Genomic DNA, 18,804 nt, shown 5'->3' with positions numbered 1-18,804 from the left:
CGGGAGTCCCTGAAATCCGTGCATCAGTTACGGATTTGTATTATGGAAATATATTATAACATATTTTCTTAATGTTAATAAGTTGGAGGACAGAGTATTAATTCACCTGTGAGTAGAGAAAGTGACTTGCAGGAACAGGCTCATTAATGGGATATAGATAATGCCTGGACCTGGAGATTTGAGAACCAAAAACTATCCGTGAGGACAGCCATGGCTCTATGACTCCTAATTCTACAGGCAAACCACCCTAGAGCATATATTAGAGTTATATCTTCATCCATATAATAAGTGAAGTGCAGTTGTAGTACTCACAATTTGGTGAAATCTGTCCTCAGATCTATTAATAGGGTGACAAGATGGAGGTAGGCAGGTAAGTACTCTGGTGCGTTTTGCGCTGCTATATCACCTTGACAAAGCGTCAGAGTACTTACCTGCCTTCCTCCATGTTGTCACCCTATTAATAAAGTCACTTTTTAACATTTGATCTGCTTAGCCCCAGTTTCTGGGAACGCTGTGCTCCGCTTTTTCCCCCCTCCATGTTTGGATCTCCTATCATAAATATGAAGTACTCCAAGACGAAGCGCTGATTCTAGCGTGAAACGCATTGAGGGGGAGACTGTGGTGTAGCTGTGTTCGTGAGGTCCAATAAAGTTTTTGTTCTAACCCGGAAGTGCCCTGGAGTTTGTTACATGCTGTAGCGCCGGATTCCTTTCCTCCTATATAAATATGAAGTATCCCTGACCTGTGTTAGCCCAGAAACCCCTTGCAGAGCGTGGTCGTACCGCTCACAACGCCTGCGACTTACACATGCAACTCGGTCAAATTCCTTGAAGCGTCTCTGTGTTTGGATCAGTATCTCCAACGAGTCGTCCAGGACACTGCACTCTCTCAGCAACCTCTCCCCGACCTTCTCTATCCAACGGCTAACCTGCCGGAAAAAGGCGCAGGACAACGTTCAGAGCGGCCTGGATATTTATTAGGGATGATATCAATCCCGTGACACAAACTCCAGATATAAAAAGCTTGGCAGGTCCGGCTGATGTTATAGAATACAAGTTTATATTAATGTTTTAGGAACAGGCGGGCGGCGAGAAAAGTATGTTCCTTCTGCTAGGTTTTGCAGGTCCTGATAACATATGGTGTCTTGGTGCCCTTACCTCCTCAAATCTTTCCTCAAAAGCCTCAAATTCAATGACCAGCTCCATCTCCTGTATGCGTTGGTTGGATAACATCACAAGGCTGTGCACCCCCTCATCCACCCGGTTATACAGCTCTGCCGCTGTGTCTACCGCATCCCTGAGACACAACACAGGCACAGGGTCAATTATATCATATGGACCACTCTGCAATCTAACCCCTGCAAGTGACAAGTACTTCTGGGATATACACACGTGTGTGTGTATGTGTGTGAAATATATTATATATAAATATACGGCTCACCACACGCACACGCGTGTGCACACACGCGCAGACAGGCACACACGCACGTAGACACACGCGCGCACACACACGTGCAGACAGGCACACATGCACGTAGACACACGAAAGAATAAGCAAATCATTGTTGCATACAGGGGTATATTTTCAATGTCTTCCCCGCCCCCCCAAAAAACGCCACCAGATTTATCCGCGTGGACAGTGTATACAGCGCTGTATGTAGAATTTTGCTTGCACAACGAGTCCCTGACCAAGAGAGCTTACAATCTAATGGTGTTGCCTGGGGTTCAGGGAGATTCAGGGACTTTCCCTAGGTGACATGGAGCGGGCACTGGGATCCGAACACTCACTTCAAAGACTGTCACATTACCACTGAGCTATTCCTTCAGCAGGCAACATGCCATTAATTCTCTATCAAAACCACTAGGACTGCCCGACCCACGGTCACCTCGGGTCAGTCCCACGGTCACCTCAGGCCAGTCCCACGGTCACCTCAGGCCAGTCCCACGGTCACCTTGGGCCCGTCCCACGGTCACCTCGGGCCCGTCCCACGGTCACCTCGGGGCCAGTCCCACGGTCACCTCGGGTCAGTCCCACGGTCACCTCGGGTCAGTCCCACGGTCACCTCGGGCCAGTCCCACGGTCACCTCGGGTCAGTCCCACGGTCACCTCGGGCCCGTCCCACGGTCACCTCGGGGCCAGTCCCACGGTCACCTCGGGTCAGTCCCACGGTCACCTCGGGCCAGTCCCACGGTCACCTCGGGCCAGTCCCACGGTCACCTCGGGTCAGTCCCACGGTCACCTCGGGTCAGTCCCACGGTCACCTCGGGTCAGTCCCACGGTCACCTCGGGTCAGTCCCATGGTCACCTCAGGCCAGTCCCACGGTCACCTCGGGTCAGTCCCACGGTCACCTCGGGCCAGTCCCACGGTCACCTCGGGGCTAGTCCCACGGTCACCTCGGGGCCAGTCCCACGGTCACCTCGGGTCAGTCCCACGGTCACCTCAGGCCAGTCCCACGGTCACCTCGGGTCAGTCCCACGGTCACCTCAGGTCAGTCCCACGGTCACCTCAGGCCAGTCCCACGGTCATCTCGGGTCAGTCCCACGGTCACCTCGGGGCCAGTCCCACGGTCACCTTGGGGCCAGTCCCACGGTCACTTCGGGGCCAGTCCCACGGTCACCTCGGGGTCAGTCCCACGGTCACCTCGGGCCAGTCCCACAGTCACCTCGGGTCAGTCCCACGGTCACCTCGGGTCAGTCTCACGGTCACCTCGGGTCAGTCCCACGGTCACCTCGAGTCAGTCCCACGGTCACCTCGAGTCAGTCCCACGGTCACCTCGGGCCAGTCCCACGGTCACCTCGAGTCAGTCCCATGGTCACCTCGGGCCAGTCCCACGGTCACCTCGAGTCAGTCCCACGGTCACCTCGGGTCAGTCCCACGGTCACCTCGGGTCAGTCCCACGGTCACCTCGGGCCAGACCCACGGTCACCTTGGGCCAGTCTCACGGTCACCTCAGGCCAGTCCCACGGTCACCTCGGGTCAATCCCACGGTCACCTCAGGCCAGTCCCACGGTCACCTCGGGTCAGTCCCACGGTCACCTCGGGTCAGTCCCACGGTCACCTCCGGGCAGTCCCACGGTCACCTCGGGCCAGTCCCACGGTCACCTCCGGGCAGTCCCACGGTCACCTCGGATCAGTCCCACGGTCACCTCGGGTCAGTCCCTTGGTCACTGATGAGCCTTTGTTACACTTTGCATCATTTTTACAGCATGGAGACGTGTGCTCAGGGCAGCCCCAGGTTTATGGAGTAAAACCCTGGTGATTGATGCTTAAAAACAAAATCAGACAATTATAAATATTTTAAATAACTTTCTAAAGGTTGGAAATGTCAATAAATAGCAGGGGGAAATGACCGCGGGGCGGAGATTAGGGCAACTGTTTAATAATGCAATGTTATTTGTGCACAAAGATCCAAAAATAGTACAAAAGGTATACAGGAGCACTCTATGCCAAACGGAGGTCAGGAAAAAAGGAGAATAAATCCTGGTGCTGACAGCTCCTCACTGCTCCTATGTTCCAAATAGAAGCCTATAGTACAATAATATGCTAAAAAGATGGAGGCACACAAGTAATTATGCAAAATTGCTATGGTATACTGCATATTAGTAGGCATAACTAAAGTTCCGCCTGCTACTATGCAGTACTAAAGTTCCACCTGCTACTATGCAGCACTAAAGTTCCACCTGCTACTATGCAGCACTAAAGTTCCGCCTGATACTATGCAGCACTAAAGTTCCACCTGCTACTATGCAGCACTAAAGTTCCGCCTGATACTATGCAGCACTAAAGTTCCACCTGCTACTATGCAGTACTAAAGTTCCACCTGCTACTATGCAGCACTAAAGTTCCACCTGCTACTATGCAGCACTAAAGTTCCACCTGCTACTATGCAGTACTAAAGTTCCGCCTGCTACTATGCAGTACTAAAGTTCCGCCTGCTACTATGCAGTACTAAAGTTCCGCCTGATACTATGCAGCACTAAAGTTCCACCTGCTACTATGCAGTACTAAAGTTCCGCCTGCTACTATGCAGTACTAAAGTTCCGCCTGATACTATGCAGCACTAAAGTTCCACCTGCTACTATGCAGTACTAAAGTTCCGCCTGATACTATGCAGCACTAAAGTTCCGCCTGCTACTATGCAGTACTAAAGTTCCGCCTGCTACTATGCAGCACTAAAGTTCCGCCTGCTACTATGCAGTACTAAAGTTCCGCCTGCTACTATGCAGTACTAAAGTTCCGCCTGATACTATGCAGCACTAAAGTTCCGCCTGCTACTATGCAGTACTAAAGTTCCGCCTGCTACTATGCAGTACTAAAGTTCCACCTGCTACTATGCAGTACTAAAGTTCCGCCTGCTACTATGCAGTACTAAAGTTCCGCCTGATACTACGCAGCACTAAAGTTCCACCTGCTACTATGCAGTTCTAAAGTTCCGCCTGATACTAGGCAGCACTAAAGTTCCACCTGCTACTATGCAGTACTAAAGTTCCGCCTGATACTATGCAGTACTAAAGTTTCACCTGCTACTATGCAGTACTAAAGTTCCACCTGCTACTATGCAGCACTAAAGTTCCGCCTGCTACTATGCAGTACTAAAGTTCCACCTCCTACTATGCAGCACTAAAGTTCCACCTCCTACTTTGCAGTACTAAAGTTCCACCTGCTACTATGCAGTACTAAAATTCCGCCTGCTACTATGCAGTACTAAAGTTCCACCTCCTACTATGCAGCACTAAAGTCCCACCTCCTACTATGCAGTACTAAAGTTCCGCTTGCTACTATGCAGTACTAAAGTTCCACCTGCTACTATGCAGCACTAAAGTTCCACCTGCTACTATGCAGTACTAAAGTTCCACCTGCTACTATGCAGCACTAAAGTTCCACCTGCTACTATGCAGTACTAAAGTTCCGCCTGATACTATGCAGTACTAAAGTTCCGCCTGATACTATGCAGTACTAAAGTTCCACCTCCTACTATGTAGCACTAAAGTTCTACCTCCTACTATGGAGTACTAAAGTTCCGCCTGATACTATGTAGCACTAAAGTTCCACCTCCTACTATGTAGCACTAAAGTTCTACCTCCTACTATGCAGTACTAAAGTTCCGCCTGATACTATGCAGCACTGGTCGATCACAATGAATCCCAGCTAAAAAATATCATATAGGGATCTAGATATCAAAGTGATGCAATTCTGAGGCTCCAAAGAAAAGATCCGATTGCTTTTTATGGGACGTTTTCATTTTCATACACAAGGGGTAATTAATTGAATTGCAATAGTGCCGACCGGGGCACACACTGAAGTTAACAGGAGTTTCCGTGCCCAGATCAGCACGATCACAGGTAAATATGTAAGTCCTCCATGCGGTGCAGGTGTGAACATGGCTTCTCCAGGAACGATATTGCCAAGAAAGTTCACAACAACAAATGGTCAAATGTCACATTCTGGTTCCAGCCGAGATTTACATTCAATCAGATAGAAAGGGTCTGGGAAGTTTAAATACACTTACAGCTTTGCAGGCAGTGACAACATGGGAATGGCATGTTTGCCTAAAGAGAGGAGGGGTGCGGAGAGACAGAGAGGAGGGGTGGGGAGAGACAGAGAGGAGGGGTGGGGAAAGACAGAGAGGAGGGGTGGGGAGAGAGAGGGGAGGGGTAGGGAGAGGAGGGGTAGGGAGAGGAGGGGTAGGGAGAGGAGGGGTGGGGAGAGGAGGGGTGGGGAGAGAGAGAGGCCGGGTGGGGAGAGAGAGGCCGGGTGGGGAGAGCGAGAGGACGGGTGGGGAGAGAGAGAGGACGGGTGGGGAGAGAGAGAGAGGACGGGTGGGGAGAGCGAGAGGACGGGTGGGGAGAGCGAGAGGACGGGTGGGGAGAGCGAGAGAGGACGGGTGGGGAGAGCGAGAGGACGGGTGGGGAGAGCGAGAGGACGGGTGGGGAGAGCGAGAGGACGGGTGGGGAGAGCGAGAGGACGGGTGGGGAGAGAGGATGGGGAGAGAGAGAGGAGGGAAGAGAGATGGGGTGGGGAGAGGGGATAGAGAGAGAGGCCGGGTGGGGAGAGAGAGGCCGGGTGGGGAGAGATAGAGGACGGGTGGGGAGAGAGCGAGAGGCCGGGTGGGGAGAGATAGAGGACGGGTGGGGAGAGAGCGAGAGGCCGGGTGGGGAGACAGCGAGAGGCCGGGTGGGGAGAGAGCGAGAGGCCGGGTGGGGAGAGAGCGAGAGGCCGGGTGGGGAGAGAGCGAGAGGCCGGGTGGGGAGAGAGCGAGAGGCCGGGTGGGGAGAGAGCGAGAGGTCGGGTGGGGAGAGAGCGAGAGGCTGGGTGGGGAGAAAGCGAGAGGCCGGGTGGGGAGAGAGCGAGAGGCCGGGTGGGGAGAGAGCGAGAGGCCGGGTGGGGAGAGAGCGAGAGGCCGGGTGGGGAGAGAGCGAGAGGCCGGGTGGGGAGAGAGAGAGGACGGGTGGGGAGAGAGAGAGGACGGGTGGGGAGAGAGAGAGGACGGTGGGGAGAGAGAGAGGACGGGTGGGGAGAGAGGAGGGGTGGGAAGAGAGAGATGGGGTGGGGAGAGAGGAGGGGAGGGAGATAGGACAGGTGGGAAGAGAGGAAGGGTGGGGAGAGAAAGAGAGGACAGGTGGGGAGAGAGAGGACATGTGAGGAGAGAAAGGGAGGACAGGTGGGGAGAGAAAGGGAGGACGGGTGGGGAGAGAAAGGGAGGACGGGTGGGGAGAGAGACAAAATAATAGAGGCTAAAGAAGTTGAGAAGCAGGGGGTCTCCGTAGTTAGTTAATTTCAGCTCTGGGGACACCCTGCTCCCTCGAAATACTTACCTCCGTAGGGGGCACCGGAGCAGCTCCGGAGAATTAAAAGTCATGGTAAAGCAGGCCAATAGGAAGCCGCAAGGGATGACATCACGGCTTCCTATTGGCCCACGTGATGCAGGGCATTTAAGCCGCCAATTTGATAGCCCCACATAGCTTCTACAGGCACCCACTACGAAGGTAAGTTTCTCGGGAAAGAAAGTGGGCCCGGAGTTGAAATTAACGCAGTTAAGCGCCGGAGACCCCCTGCTCCAACCCTATAAAATGAAAGCAGGATTGTTGCTTTAAAAGGAAAATCGCAAAGGATAACATAGGAGAGAAGAAAAAGAGGGGGTGAGAGAAGAGGGGGAGAGAGAAGAGGGGGAGCGAGAAGAGGGGGAGCGAGAAGAGTGGGAGAGAGGTGTTGGAGAGAGAAGAGGGGGTGAGAGGAGAGGGGGAGCGAGAAGAGGGGGAGAGAGAAGAGTTGGAGAGAGAAGAGCTGGAGAGAGAAGAGCTGGAGAGAGAAGAGGGGGAGAGAGAAGAGTTGGAGAGAGAAGAGTTGGAGAGAGAAGAGTTGGAGAGAGAAGAGGGGGAGAGAAAAGAGGGGGAGAGAAAAGAGGGGGAGAGAAAAGAGGGGGAGAGGGGGAGCGGTGAGGGGGAAGAGGGGGAGAGAACAGCAAGAGAGAGGGAGAGAGAACAGCAGGAGAGAGGGAGAGAGAACAGCAGGAGAGGAGAATGAGTGTAAGAAACGGGAGGAGGTACAAGGATAATATTGTTTTGTTTTTTGTCCTCATCTGGATGATAAGAAAAAGTGCCACTGATGTGATGTTCTCTCACACAGGAGAAATGGTACAAAGAACGGCTTTCATCCACAGACACCCAGCCAAGATGTAACACGTCCCCTGCAGTAAGCCGAGCTCACACAAAGTGAGATGCTGATATCAGGGGCAATTTCTTACCCTGCTGCAGCTGCCATAGGTTTATAATAGAGGAGCCTCAGTTCCATAAAGTTCTACCAGGTGTGACCTTGATAGGAAGCGCTCCATCACACAAGGACACCCAGTGTATGTGGGTGCCAGGTTAAGATGCCCTTCAACACAATCACATTCACACAATTTCGGCTCTATGTTTTTGACATGTTAAGTATGAGTCGGTGGAGGCCCATTCAGGGTAATGTAGCAGAGAGACATTCAGAAACTTTGGTCTGTACAGCAGGTGTAAGGTCAGGGGTTGAAAAGTAAATTGGTGTGTCATCAGCATAGAGGTGATATTTGAATCCAAGAGATGTGATTAGGTCCCCTACAGAGAGCGTGTAAAGAGACAAGAGGTCCCAGGACAGAGCCCTGGGGTACCCCCACAGAGAAATCGATAGAGGAGGTGTTAGCAAAGGAGACACTGAAAGTACGATGGTAGAGGTAAGAGGAGATCCAGGATAGAGCTTTGTTACGAATACCAAGAGTACGGAGAATGTGAAGGAGAAGAGGGTGGTCCACAGTATCAAATGCTGCAGAGAGGTCACGTAATATGAGCAGAGTGTAATGACCTCTGTCTGTGGCAGCATGGAAGTCATTAGTTATTTCAGTGAGGGCTGTTTCAGTGGAGTGAGCAGTGCGGAAGCCAGATTTTAGAGGGTCTAACAGAGAATAGGTGTTGAGAAAATTGAGCAAGCGAGAGAATACAAGACGTTCAAGGGGTTTAGAGGCAAAAGGAAGGACGGAGACAGGCCAATAGTTAGAAAGACAGGTAGGGAGCATAGTAGGAGCAAGAGGTTTTAGGAGATGGAAGGGAATGGGGTCAAGAGGGCAGGTGGTAGAGGGAGAAGAGTAGATCAGCAACAACACATCCTCATATGTAAATCTCTCTATATATATTTATGTAGCATCATTTATTATCGGTATGGTAGGCTATACTATGACATTCTGAATAATAATGGGATATGTTTATTATATGCGGCAATAATTACATTGGCTACAATAGTATATATCATGTTATCTACATATGTGTGCGAGAGAAAGTACAGTGACCCTATTGAAAAAAATAAAAGAATGAATGAATACTTTAGCTGTAAGGCTGTTTGTATACTGACAGGAAGGTGCCCTATAGAACAGCACAGCAGAATGGGATTGGCACTTTAAACAACCAATCACAAAGCTTCTAAGAGGAAGGTATGAATCACTGTGATGATAACCCTTCCAGTGAGCTCCAGATACAGAAAACTTAATGAAATAGGAGCTGGCTATAAAACTCCACTCAACATGACCCTATAGCATAGGACCATAATAGAGTAGCTTGACTTTGTGAATCATTACAGGAGAGGAAACGGTGCCAGGTGACAGACTGATGAATGGAAAAAATATATCAGCGTTCCAACGGCTTCAAAGGAATTCCAGACACGTGGGGATCCTGGGAGAATTGGAAGAGTTTGGCTGGAAATACGCAGACCCGGCCACGGCTGTACTGGCAGATACACCGTGACTCTGTCAGACAGTCATTATCAGTTAATAACTCATCTCATAGCGCCGCGGCTACCACTCCCATATCTACCCCTTCTCGTTAACAGAGGGACCTGCAACACCTTGCACAGCGAAGGGGTTAATTCCAGGGGGAGGGAGGAAGGTTATAGCATTATCTTAGATTTCCAACTACACTTTTTCAATAATTATTCAAACATACATACATACACACATTATATACATATATATATATATATATATATATATATATATATATATATATATATACACACATTTATTTTTTGCTTTAATATATATATATATATATATATATATATATATACACACACACACACACACACACACACACACACACACACACACACGTATCAAAATGATTGCATTAGAGTCCACATAATCCAGGGGTGGCCAATTCTAGTCCTCAAGGGTCACGAACAGGTTAGGTTTTCAGGGTATCACTGCTTCAGCAAATGTGGCTCAATCTGTGGCTCAGTCAGAATGACTGGAGTTGGCCACCCCTTACATAATCCAACGTTTCGGTCCTCTTACAGAACCTTCATCAGGGCAGTGTATATACACATATATATGCATACGCGCACACACACACACACACACACACACACACACGTGCACTCACACACACACACGGTCAGGAGCCGCTGTCCCCACCAGGAGGCCGCACCTGTAATCCTCTGTGACCGTGACGCACGACTCCTCCTTCCTCAGTCTGGCCAGGATCGCTCCTCCTTCCGTCTGCAGCTTCACCAGTCGGGCGTCTTCCAGCACAGACCTCATCAGCTTCCCAAACTTCTTTAAGAGCACATTGGCTTCCTGGGGAGCGGGGAAAGGCAACAGCGACAGAAATGTCAACCTGCGATGGTCAACATCAGAGAGGCTTTGGGGGGTCTGGATTTTAGGACGTTATGTTTTAATGGAAAAGTGCTGGTCTTTGTCTGTGAGACGTCACTGAAGTCTATCAGGCAGCCGATGCAAACAATCAGCGACACGGACTCCAAAATCAGCGAGGTACGGAGAAAAAACACCTAAGCCCAGATGTACTAAACGGTGTTAAATGGTAGCGTAGCTTCTGTGAACAGAGTATGCAGAGCAGTATATAGAATTGAGCAGGCGCAGAAACTTCATGTCTTAAAGAGCTTACAATCTAATGTTGGTGCCTGAGACACAGGGAGATAAAGTGACTTGCCCAAGGACACAAGGAGCGGACTCCGGGAGTCCAACTGTGGTCACAAAGGCAGTGACAGTACCACCACCACGCTCCTTAGTTTCAGGTCAATGCAGATATCCCAGGTAACTATCTCCTGGACATGCGAGGAGGGGGCTCGCAGCAGTAACACAGGTGTGGTCCTCCCCTGGGAGACCCTACAGTTCAAGCAGACGGTGAATGGGGTTGAACACTCCCGCCAGGTGTCTGACCTCTGCCTTTTCCGGCAATAAGTTGACGTGCAGGTTCCTGATGGCGTTCTGCAGGAACGTGCAGCCATCGCGGCAACTCTGCTGTAGGTACTCCCACTTCTGCAACGGAAGCAAAGTAAAGTGCTCAGGACGCTGCAGTGCCACTGTCCGGATGAACATCCCCCTGGGGGGATCAAAATGTATATATGTATCGCAAGCTTAACCCCTCTGCGGCAGCGGGGCACCAGAAACATTGCTGAGAAGCTTCATAAATCATATAGTTTGTATACATACAGTACACACCCTCAATGCCACTACTTTAAATAAACACCTTTACGTTTAACGGCAGAGAACACAATCTGCAATACAACACAGCATTGAAATGACCAGTAGTTTGAATTTTTTTTACACCCTTAAACATTTACTAAAGTGTTATGCCACAAAGAGAAGTTCTCAGAGCGCTGTTGATCCTGGAGAGTTGTACATTTTTGGTATTCTGGGATTAAGGGCCCAACGAGAGAGCTCTTCTTAGATTATAATTATGAATATAAATAAATTATAGATGTTCAGAGCTTTTCGAATCCTCACAGAGGACTCGGGGCCATCCCTTAAGGTTGGAGGAAAGGAGATTTCACCAGCAACAAAGGAAAGGGTTCTTTACAGTAAGGGCAGTTACAATGTGGGATTCATTACCCATGGAAACTGGGATGGCAGATACAATAGATATGTTCAAAACAAGGTTGGATATCTTTTTAGAAAGGGACGGTATAGAGGGATATACCAAATAAGTAAACATGGGAAGGATGTTCATCCAGGGAGTAATCTGATTGCAAATATTTGGAGTCGGGAAGGGATTTATTTTTCCCCTTATAAGATATCATTGGATGATATGTCACTGGGGTTTTTGTTTGCCTTCCTCTGGATCAATATACTGTAAGTATAGATATAGGATAAAGTATCTGTCATCTAAAATTAGCATAGGTTGAACTTGATGGACGTATGTAATTTTACAACCTCATCTACTATGTAACTATGTAACATACAGTCACTCAAAGAAGAGACCGGTGTCGTTTTAAAAGTTTTGAACACTATTATTTAATCTATGAAGAACTCTTATGTTGGTCTTTTAAAAAGGTATCCCAATCTACAATGAATATATAAGAAAACAAGGAGGTCTTTTTTTAACTAAATTAACTATACTAAAATATACTATAAATTTTACTATACTAAACTTTTAGTATACCTGCTGAATATGTTCTGGGGTATTAAGCCTATAGGGGACCACACTAGCACTTCTCTCCTACACCTTGTGGGAACTCCTTTATTCATTTCAAAATGCCAATTATATCCCTCTCCCCCTTGTTTTCACCAATGGCTCTGCCTTCATCATCATCATCATCACCGCCACCACTTGTACTGTAAGGTGAGTGTGTGTGCATCACTTAATATCTTGTTTTGGGTCTCTTCCTAAACTGTTAAACAGTTGGGCGTCTATCATGGTGGTCAGTCCAAAGGCTCGGATGGTGAATCAGCCTTTCCCTTTATATCCCAACAATCTGACAATGTATGGAGACCTCATAAGTGGAGCTCATTACACAGAGGAGCATGAGACACGGACAGCACCGCAGGTATTTGCTCAAGCTTTGCTCACCACGATGGTAACTCACCAAGCGAAATGTCAACCAGTCCCGGTGGCAGTATGGAAATGACCCATCAAACTCCGGCGGGAGGTTGGAGGCCTCTATGTGCTTGTGTAAGGACTTGGTTGACGTAAGAAGATCAAACTGATGGATAAAAAACACTACAACATTACAAGACACACATACAGAACACTGGATACAGCTAATGTTGCCTTTCAAGCTGAATGTAGAGGAGTTGCACTAAAGTGAAGATTATGAAGCAATGCATTATCTTAATTCTTAGTTGGTTTAGCCAAGGAGTGGCCAACTCCAGCCCTCAAGGGTCCCCAACAGGCCAGGTATGAGGAATGTCCCTGCTTCAGCACAGGTGGCTCAATCGTAGACAGGGATATCCTGAAAACCTGAGCTGGTGGTGGCCCTTGAGTACTGGCGTTGCCCATCCCTGGTTTAGACACACAGTGCTGCAAATATAATACAATACCAGTGATTACCAACATTCATTAGATTTCTATAACCGTAACTAAATGGCAGAGTTCCATGTAACACGATCATCCTACAGGTGTGTCAGTGTGTACGTGTGTTTGTAGTTATACAGCACCAACAATGTACGCAGACTTTTACAAGAGTGTTCAGATTTATATTTCTATCATACACATACCTTTTATTTGATTATTACAATTGAATGCATCATATTTTGTGCTTATTTAAGAAATCGTGGTTATTTGAAAGAGGTCCCAAAAAGTATTTCACATCAATATTTCTTCAACATACAACCCCCCCCCCAAAATGCTGAATTTTACTAGTGCAATCAAAATAACACAAGAAAAGGTAACGATAAATAAATAAAAAATAGTGTTAAAATCAGTGGGACTGCACTTTAATACGTTCTAACTTCCCTAGGTCAGAAAAAGATGTGAACCAACGGACAATGATGTTCAGAAACACAACTACAGGAGAGAAAGCTCCTGTAGGTTTGTGTTAGGCAGAAATTATATCAATATTGGCTAAATCTGTGTTTTATTTCCGATAATAGGGATGCTCTGTGTCAACATCTCCCAGTGTCAAAACTGAATTGCTACCAACAGGATTTTTCTTCTTGGCTAAATGCGGGGCTAGTTTTCAGTTCTGCAGATGGGACACTTTGAAAAAGTTCAAGTACTTCTACAGTCTCTGTAAGTTCTCCTGCTTACCACTTAGATTGTAAGCTCTTTGGGGCAGGGACTCCTTTTCCTAATATCTATTGTCATGTGGAAGAGCTTATTCCTATTATGTTACATGTATTACTGCTGTAAAGAACTATGTACTGTACGTGGATGGTGCTATACAAATAATAATTAAAAAAATATATATATATTTTTATATATACACACACATATATAAATACTTCTGGAACAGTGGTTTCCAACCTTTTTTGGTTAAGGAACCCGAAGTGAAATTCTGAGGAAACCCCCAACCCTCTCTTATAACAACTCTGTGATCAGGTGCATTGTAAATTCTTCTGTATTTGATACAATTTTCAAATGACCAGAAAATTGAAGGGAACCCTTTAGGGATGCATGGGGAACCCTGGTTGAGAAACCCTGTTCTAGACTTTGCAACACACTGGTGCTGAAGCGGTTGGTTCTAGACTAGATCATGTGCAAGAAACACCCCAAAATGTTAATCCTCAACTGACGGGGCCGTCGTTAGCGAAGAGGTCAGAGATTACAACCAATCATTGTTCTCTGTAATTTTGCCCTGATGATCCAAGAGTGGGATCTTTTTATCAAAGCTTCCACATTAGCCCCTGTCACAGTTACAAGCTGTCTCGGGCCTGTCACAATACTTTTGTTAAATATGGGGAGGTCATCTTAAAGGAAATGCTAATTCTGACCCCGGCTTCTGCCCATGTTGGTTTTACATTCTCCGGGGATCGGTCTGGTGTGTGTGTGTGTGTGTGTTATATCTATCTATCATTGTCTGGGTTTCCATATGCTTTGTCATAATTAACTCACAAAACAAAAAATAGACATTACGGGCCTCATGCAGAGAGCAGCGAATTTTAAAAATGGCGAATTTCATAAAAAGGAGCTTTTTTGGAGAGTTTTAATCTCCATATGCAGAAAAGTGCGAATTCTGCTATGTTTAACATGGATGCGTCTGGCGAGTTTAAATTGGCGAGATGCGCGCTTCGGAAACATGTAAAAACAAATTCGCGCCTTTTTTTTTCCCTTTGCAATGGCCGCGAGCGCCAGTTTTTTTTGGCGAGGCAAAACGGAGACAATCGCGCCATTTTATTGGCGCGAACAGCCGCTAGATGCCGTTCGCGCCTCTCTGCATACGGATATATTTTAAACTGGCGAGATTGCGGTTCTCGCCAGCCGCGAGGCGAGTTTTACAAATAGAAATGAAAAATTGGCGCGATTTTCGGAAATCTCCATTTTCTGCTGTTTTCTGCGCGATTATCTCCAAAAAATGGCGAATTTCGAAAATTCGCTGCTCTCTGCATAGGCCCCTAAGGACGGAGAGATTGAATTGCAAAACAATTTTGAAAGCGTTTTGCAAACACTTTCTTTTAATACTCTGAGCTTCTTATAACTCCCTGCAGCTTAAGTAAACTTATTTTAAAGTGCACACGTGTATGTATGAGTATATATATATATATATATATATTTTTAGTGCATGGATTTTGTCTGTCCTAACATTACTTTCCTGCCTGTTTCCCGATCCTTTATACAGAGGCACTTCCTGGGGACTCGTTGTTTTTAACATTTCTGTAATTTAAAATAAAAACAAGTTTGAAGCAGGGGGTCTCCAGAGCTGAACTGCATTCATTTCCTCTCCGGGACCCCCTGCTTTCAGAGATACTTACCTCGGAAGAGGGTGCCGGTAGCAGCACAACCAGGGCTATCGAAACAGCGGCTTTAAATGTCCCCCGGGCCAATAGGAAGCCGTGACATCATCCCTTTCGCCTTCCTATTGGCCCACTTGACGCGGGACATTTAAACTGCGTGGAGATACCCACACCCTCTACGGGAGGTAAGTGAGTCGGGAAGCAGGGGCTCACTAGAGCTCAAATCAACGCGGTTCAGCTCTGGAGACCCCCTGCTTCAACGCTGTTAAAAAAAACCATAACGTGTCCCTCCGGAAAACATTATTAATATCACGTTCCCATATCTTACATTATTTATATGCCTTGTCTGCATCGGGTTACTTTTCACCGCCACTACGGGGAAATATTCAGTCTCTGACACCCTCTGAAGGAGCCGACCCTCGGGTGTTACCTGGTTACATGCTTACTAACCGGGCAGGGATTCCCGGCAGGTCTCCTCTCTAGTAACTCTCGCCCTGACTGCGGCTCAATACAAAACTGTGAGACTTCAACCCGGACGCCTCGCAGTTACAATGCAGCCAGCGTACCGCGGCCTGCGCTGACTCGCTTAAAGTGTGTGTCTGACAGTCGGAAAGTCAAAGCAACACAATTCCCCCTCTAAAGCAGCCACGGGGTTTAAGGAGTCCCAAGACTAAGAACATGTATGTACATACTTTATATATAAACACACTCACATACACAAATACATATGTGTATGTATATATATTACACACACACAGGTGTGTGTGTGTGTGTGTGTGTGTGTGTGTATATATATATATATTGTATATACATACACATATATATTTGTGTATGTGAGTGTGTTTATACATAAAGTATGTACCTATCACACATATATATAGGTATACATACACACACAATTATAGATAGGTGTGTGTGTGTATATATATATATATATATATACACATATACATATATATATATACATACATATATACAGTGTTCGACAAACCTATACATTTGCTCGCCCCGGGCGAGTGGATTTAACCCCCGGGCGAGTAAATATTGGCCCAAGCAGCACACGTTTGGTACTAGGTGGCAAGTAGATTTTTTTGTGTGGCGAGTAGATTTTTTGGTGATTTGTCAACCACTGCATATATACATACATAAATACACCTTATTTTTAAGTAATGGTGTGTGAAAAAGGCGACAAAAAACCTCCCCCGTTAGGGTATAGCCAATAAAGAATATTACTTGTGATCACATTCACATGTCTTAGACAGGTGCTGTGCTTTAAAGCTGTGTGAACAGCAGAGCATTTGCTTATAAGAGTTCGATGTAAAAACGAATTTCAGGAAAAAGATGTGCACATTTGCATGTCATTTCCCAGAATCCCTTGCTGCAGTGGAAGCACTGTATGCAAGGTGATAATGGTGAAAGGCAGGGTTGCAGACCTGTCTAAGTCATATGTGAATGTGCTCACAAGTGATATTCTTTATTGGAGATATATATATATATACAGTATACATATACACTGTATATATTATTTTCTTTATGGACCATTTAAATAATGGGCGACATGGTGACTTCTCTGAGAAATGCTACGCCCTGATAACTGCATCTTTAGAATCACTTAAGCATGGTAAGTGGAAGAGATGTCATATGGATGAGAGCTTTTTCTCTTCAATTGTTACTCTTATATACGCTGGTGAGAAGGGCCGCACTTTAAGGCCACCTGTGGGTCTTCAGTACCTGCACGCCGTGCGGTTTCTCCAGCGACAGGCCAAGGTCTTTCTCAACGAGCAGCAGAACTCCATGGATGCAATCAGAAACAGCCGTCTGAAACACAACACATAGAGTTTCCTTACAACTTGTGCCACAAAGCCACACAACCACACAGCCAGCCACACAGCCACACAGCCACACAGCCAGCCACACAGCCAAACAGGACCCTTGCAATGTAAATTAAAAAGAGTTTAGAGATTATTTACAATCTGGAGATAATTAACCAGTTAATCTACTTAAAACCACTAAAGTTTCGAGTTAAATGTATAGGACATTAATTAAGCAGGATTCTTAATCACGTGAAAGTCTGCAATTGTATTTACACCGGACAGTTTCAGTGCAGTTGTGAGTTATTTTGACACTTCCACTGATAAAAACAAGACACGGATCGTACTGACAGTTAATCCGGGACATTCGAAGTTTAACATTTAATTCTGCAGCATGGTAGCCTGTTTTTTTTTTTTTTTAATTTTGCTTGCGATTGTCAAGGCCTCTTAAGTATCACATATTATTGCCAAACGTCAGCTATTACATAAAATAGTGTAGTAGATCATGTAATAAAATATTAGCAATACATCATCAAAAGTGCTAAACAATTTTTTTTTTAAAGACCTATATTCCAATTAATTTGAAGATGTAAAACTACGAATTATAATTTGCAATACTAGGGATTTAGGGCTGTAATATCATATTTATTTTAATTCCATCAAATTCAACTTTTCATACCAAAACACATGATCAGATACTAGTGTTATGGGATAATAATACTGCAGATAAGCCTTTTCTGAACCCCAGACCGTCCAAACCTAAAATGCAAACAGTCCCCTGAAATAAAGTCTGGAATCCTAAATGGAATAAAGAGATTGTGCATTTCTTGGCTATAATGTGTAGCAACATCTTTCCCCGGATCCTCTGCGCTGTATTGTAGTACACAATACCCTGTCTCTCACTCTGTGTATAACACAATCAATGGATATTATTGTGACACTGAAGGTCTTGCCAGGAACGCGACTCCCAAGGGAGAAAGCCTTATATTCCTAATTCTTTGTCTCGTGCAAATCGAATAGACAGATGACCCCCCTCCCATGAAAGTGGCTGTGTTTAATTATCTTTAGCTTTCACTTAAAATTGGCTCCGCTAGTGGCAACTGGGACTGCCGTGTTCTCTTCTGCACAAACCACAGTGAACGGCTGAGCAGACAGAATCTACGGAAAGGAAACTAGCACATTACTAGGGTCCCGATGCAATGGGGGACCACGTAATGCACGGGAAGAGCAGGCCCCGGGGACCACGTAATGCACGGGAAGAGCAGGTCCCGGGGACCACGTAATGCATGGGAAGAGCAGGTCCCGGGGACCATGTAATGCACGGGAAGAGCAGGTCCCGGGGACCACGTAATGCACGGGAAGAGCAGGTCCCGGGGACCACGTAATGCACGGGAAGAGCAGGTCCCGGGGACCACGTAATGCACGGGAAGAGCAGGTCCCGGGGACCACGTAATGCACGGGAAGAACAGGTCCCGGGGACCACGTAATGCACGGGAAGAGCAGGTCCCGGGGACCACGTAATGCACGGGAAGAGCAGGTCCCGGGGACCACGTAATGCACGGGAAGAGCAGATCCCGGGGACCACGTAATGCACGGGAAGAGCAGGTCCCGGGGACCACGTAATGCACGGGAAGAGCAGGTCCCGGGGACCACGTAATGCACGGGAAGAGCAGGTCCCGGGGACCACGTAATGCACGGGAAGAGCAGGTCCCGGGGACCACGTAATGCACGGGAAGAGCAGGTCCCGGGGACCACGTAATGCATGGGAAGAGCAGGTCCCGGGGACCACGTAATGCACGGGAAGAGCAGGTCCCGGGGACCACGTAATGCACGGGAAGAGCAGGTCC

General features: G+C 47.2%; 1 protein-coding gene across 2 annotated transcripts in view; it reads right to left on the bottom strand.

The window, feature by feature from the left end:
• LOC142469902 (puratrophin-1-like) overlaps nucleotides 1-18,804 on the bottom strand; it is a 106,439-nt gene that overhangs the window by 41,259 nt on the left and 46,376 nt on the right. For both annotated transcript variants that reach the window (XM_075576647.1, XM_075576648.1), the window contains exons 7-12: nucleotides 16,878-16,964; nucleotides 12,341-12,457; nucleotides 10,695-10,793; nucleotides 9,943-10,091; nucleotides 1,158-1,296; nucleotides 806-928 (exon numbers count right to left, since the gene is read on the bottom strand). In XM_075576647.1, coding sequence (XP_075432762.1) covers nucleotides 806-928; nucleotides 1,158-1,296; nucleotides 9,943-10,091; nucleotides 10,695-10,793; nucleotides 12,341-12,457; nucleotides 16,878-16,964 — 714 coding nt within the window. The remainder of the gene's footprint in view (nucleotides 1-805; nucleotides 929-1,157; nucleotides 1,297-9,942; nucleotides 10,092-10,694; nucleotides 10,794-12,340; nucleotides 12,458-16,877; nucleotides 16,965-18,804) is intronic.

Source organism: Ascaphus truei, chromosome 19 (assembly GCF_040206685.1).
Source record: "Ascaphus truei isolate aAscTru1 chromosome 19, aAscTru1.hap1, whole genome shotgun sequence".
Lineage (NCBI taxonomy): Eukaryota > Metazoa > Chordata > Amphibia > Anura > Ascaphidae > Ascaphus > Ascaphus truei.
The sequence above is the reverse complement of the archived record's forward strand: the minus strand, read 5'-3'. Positions and strand labels throughout refer to the sequence as shown.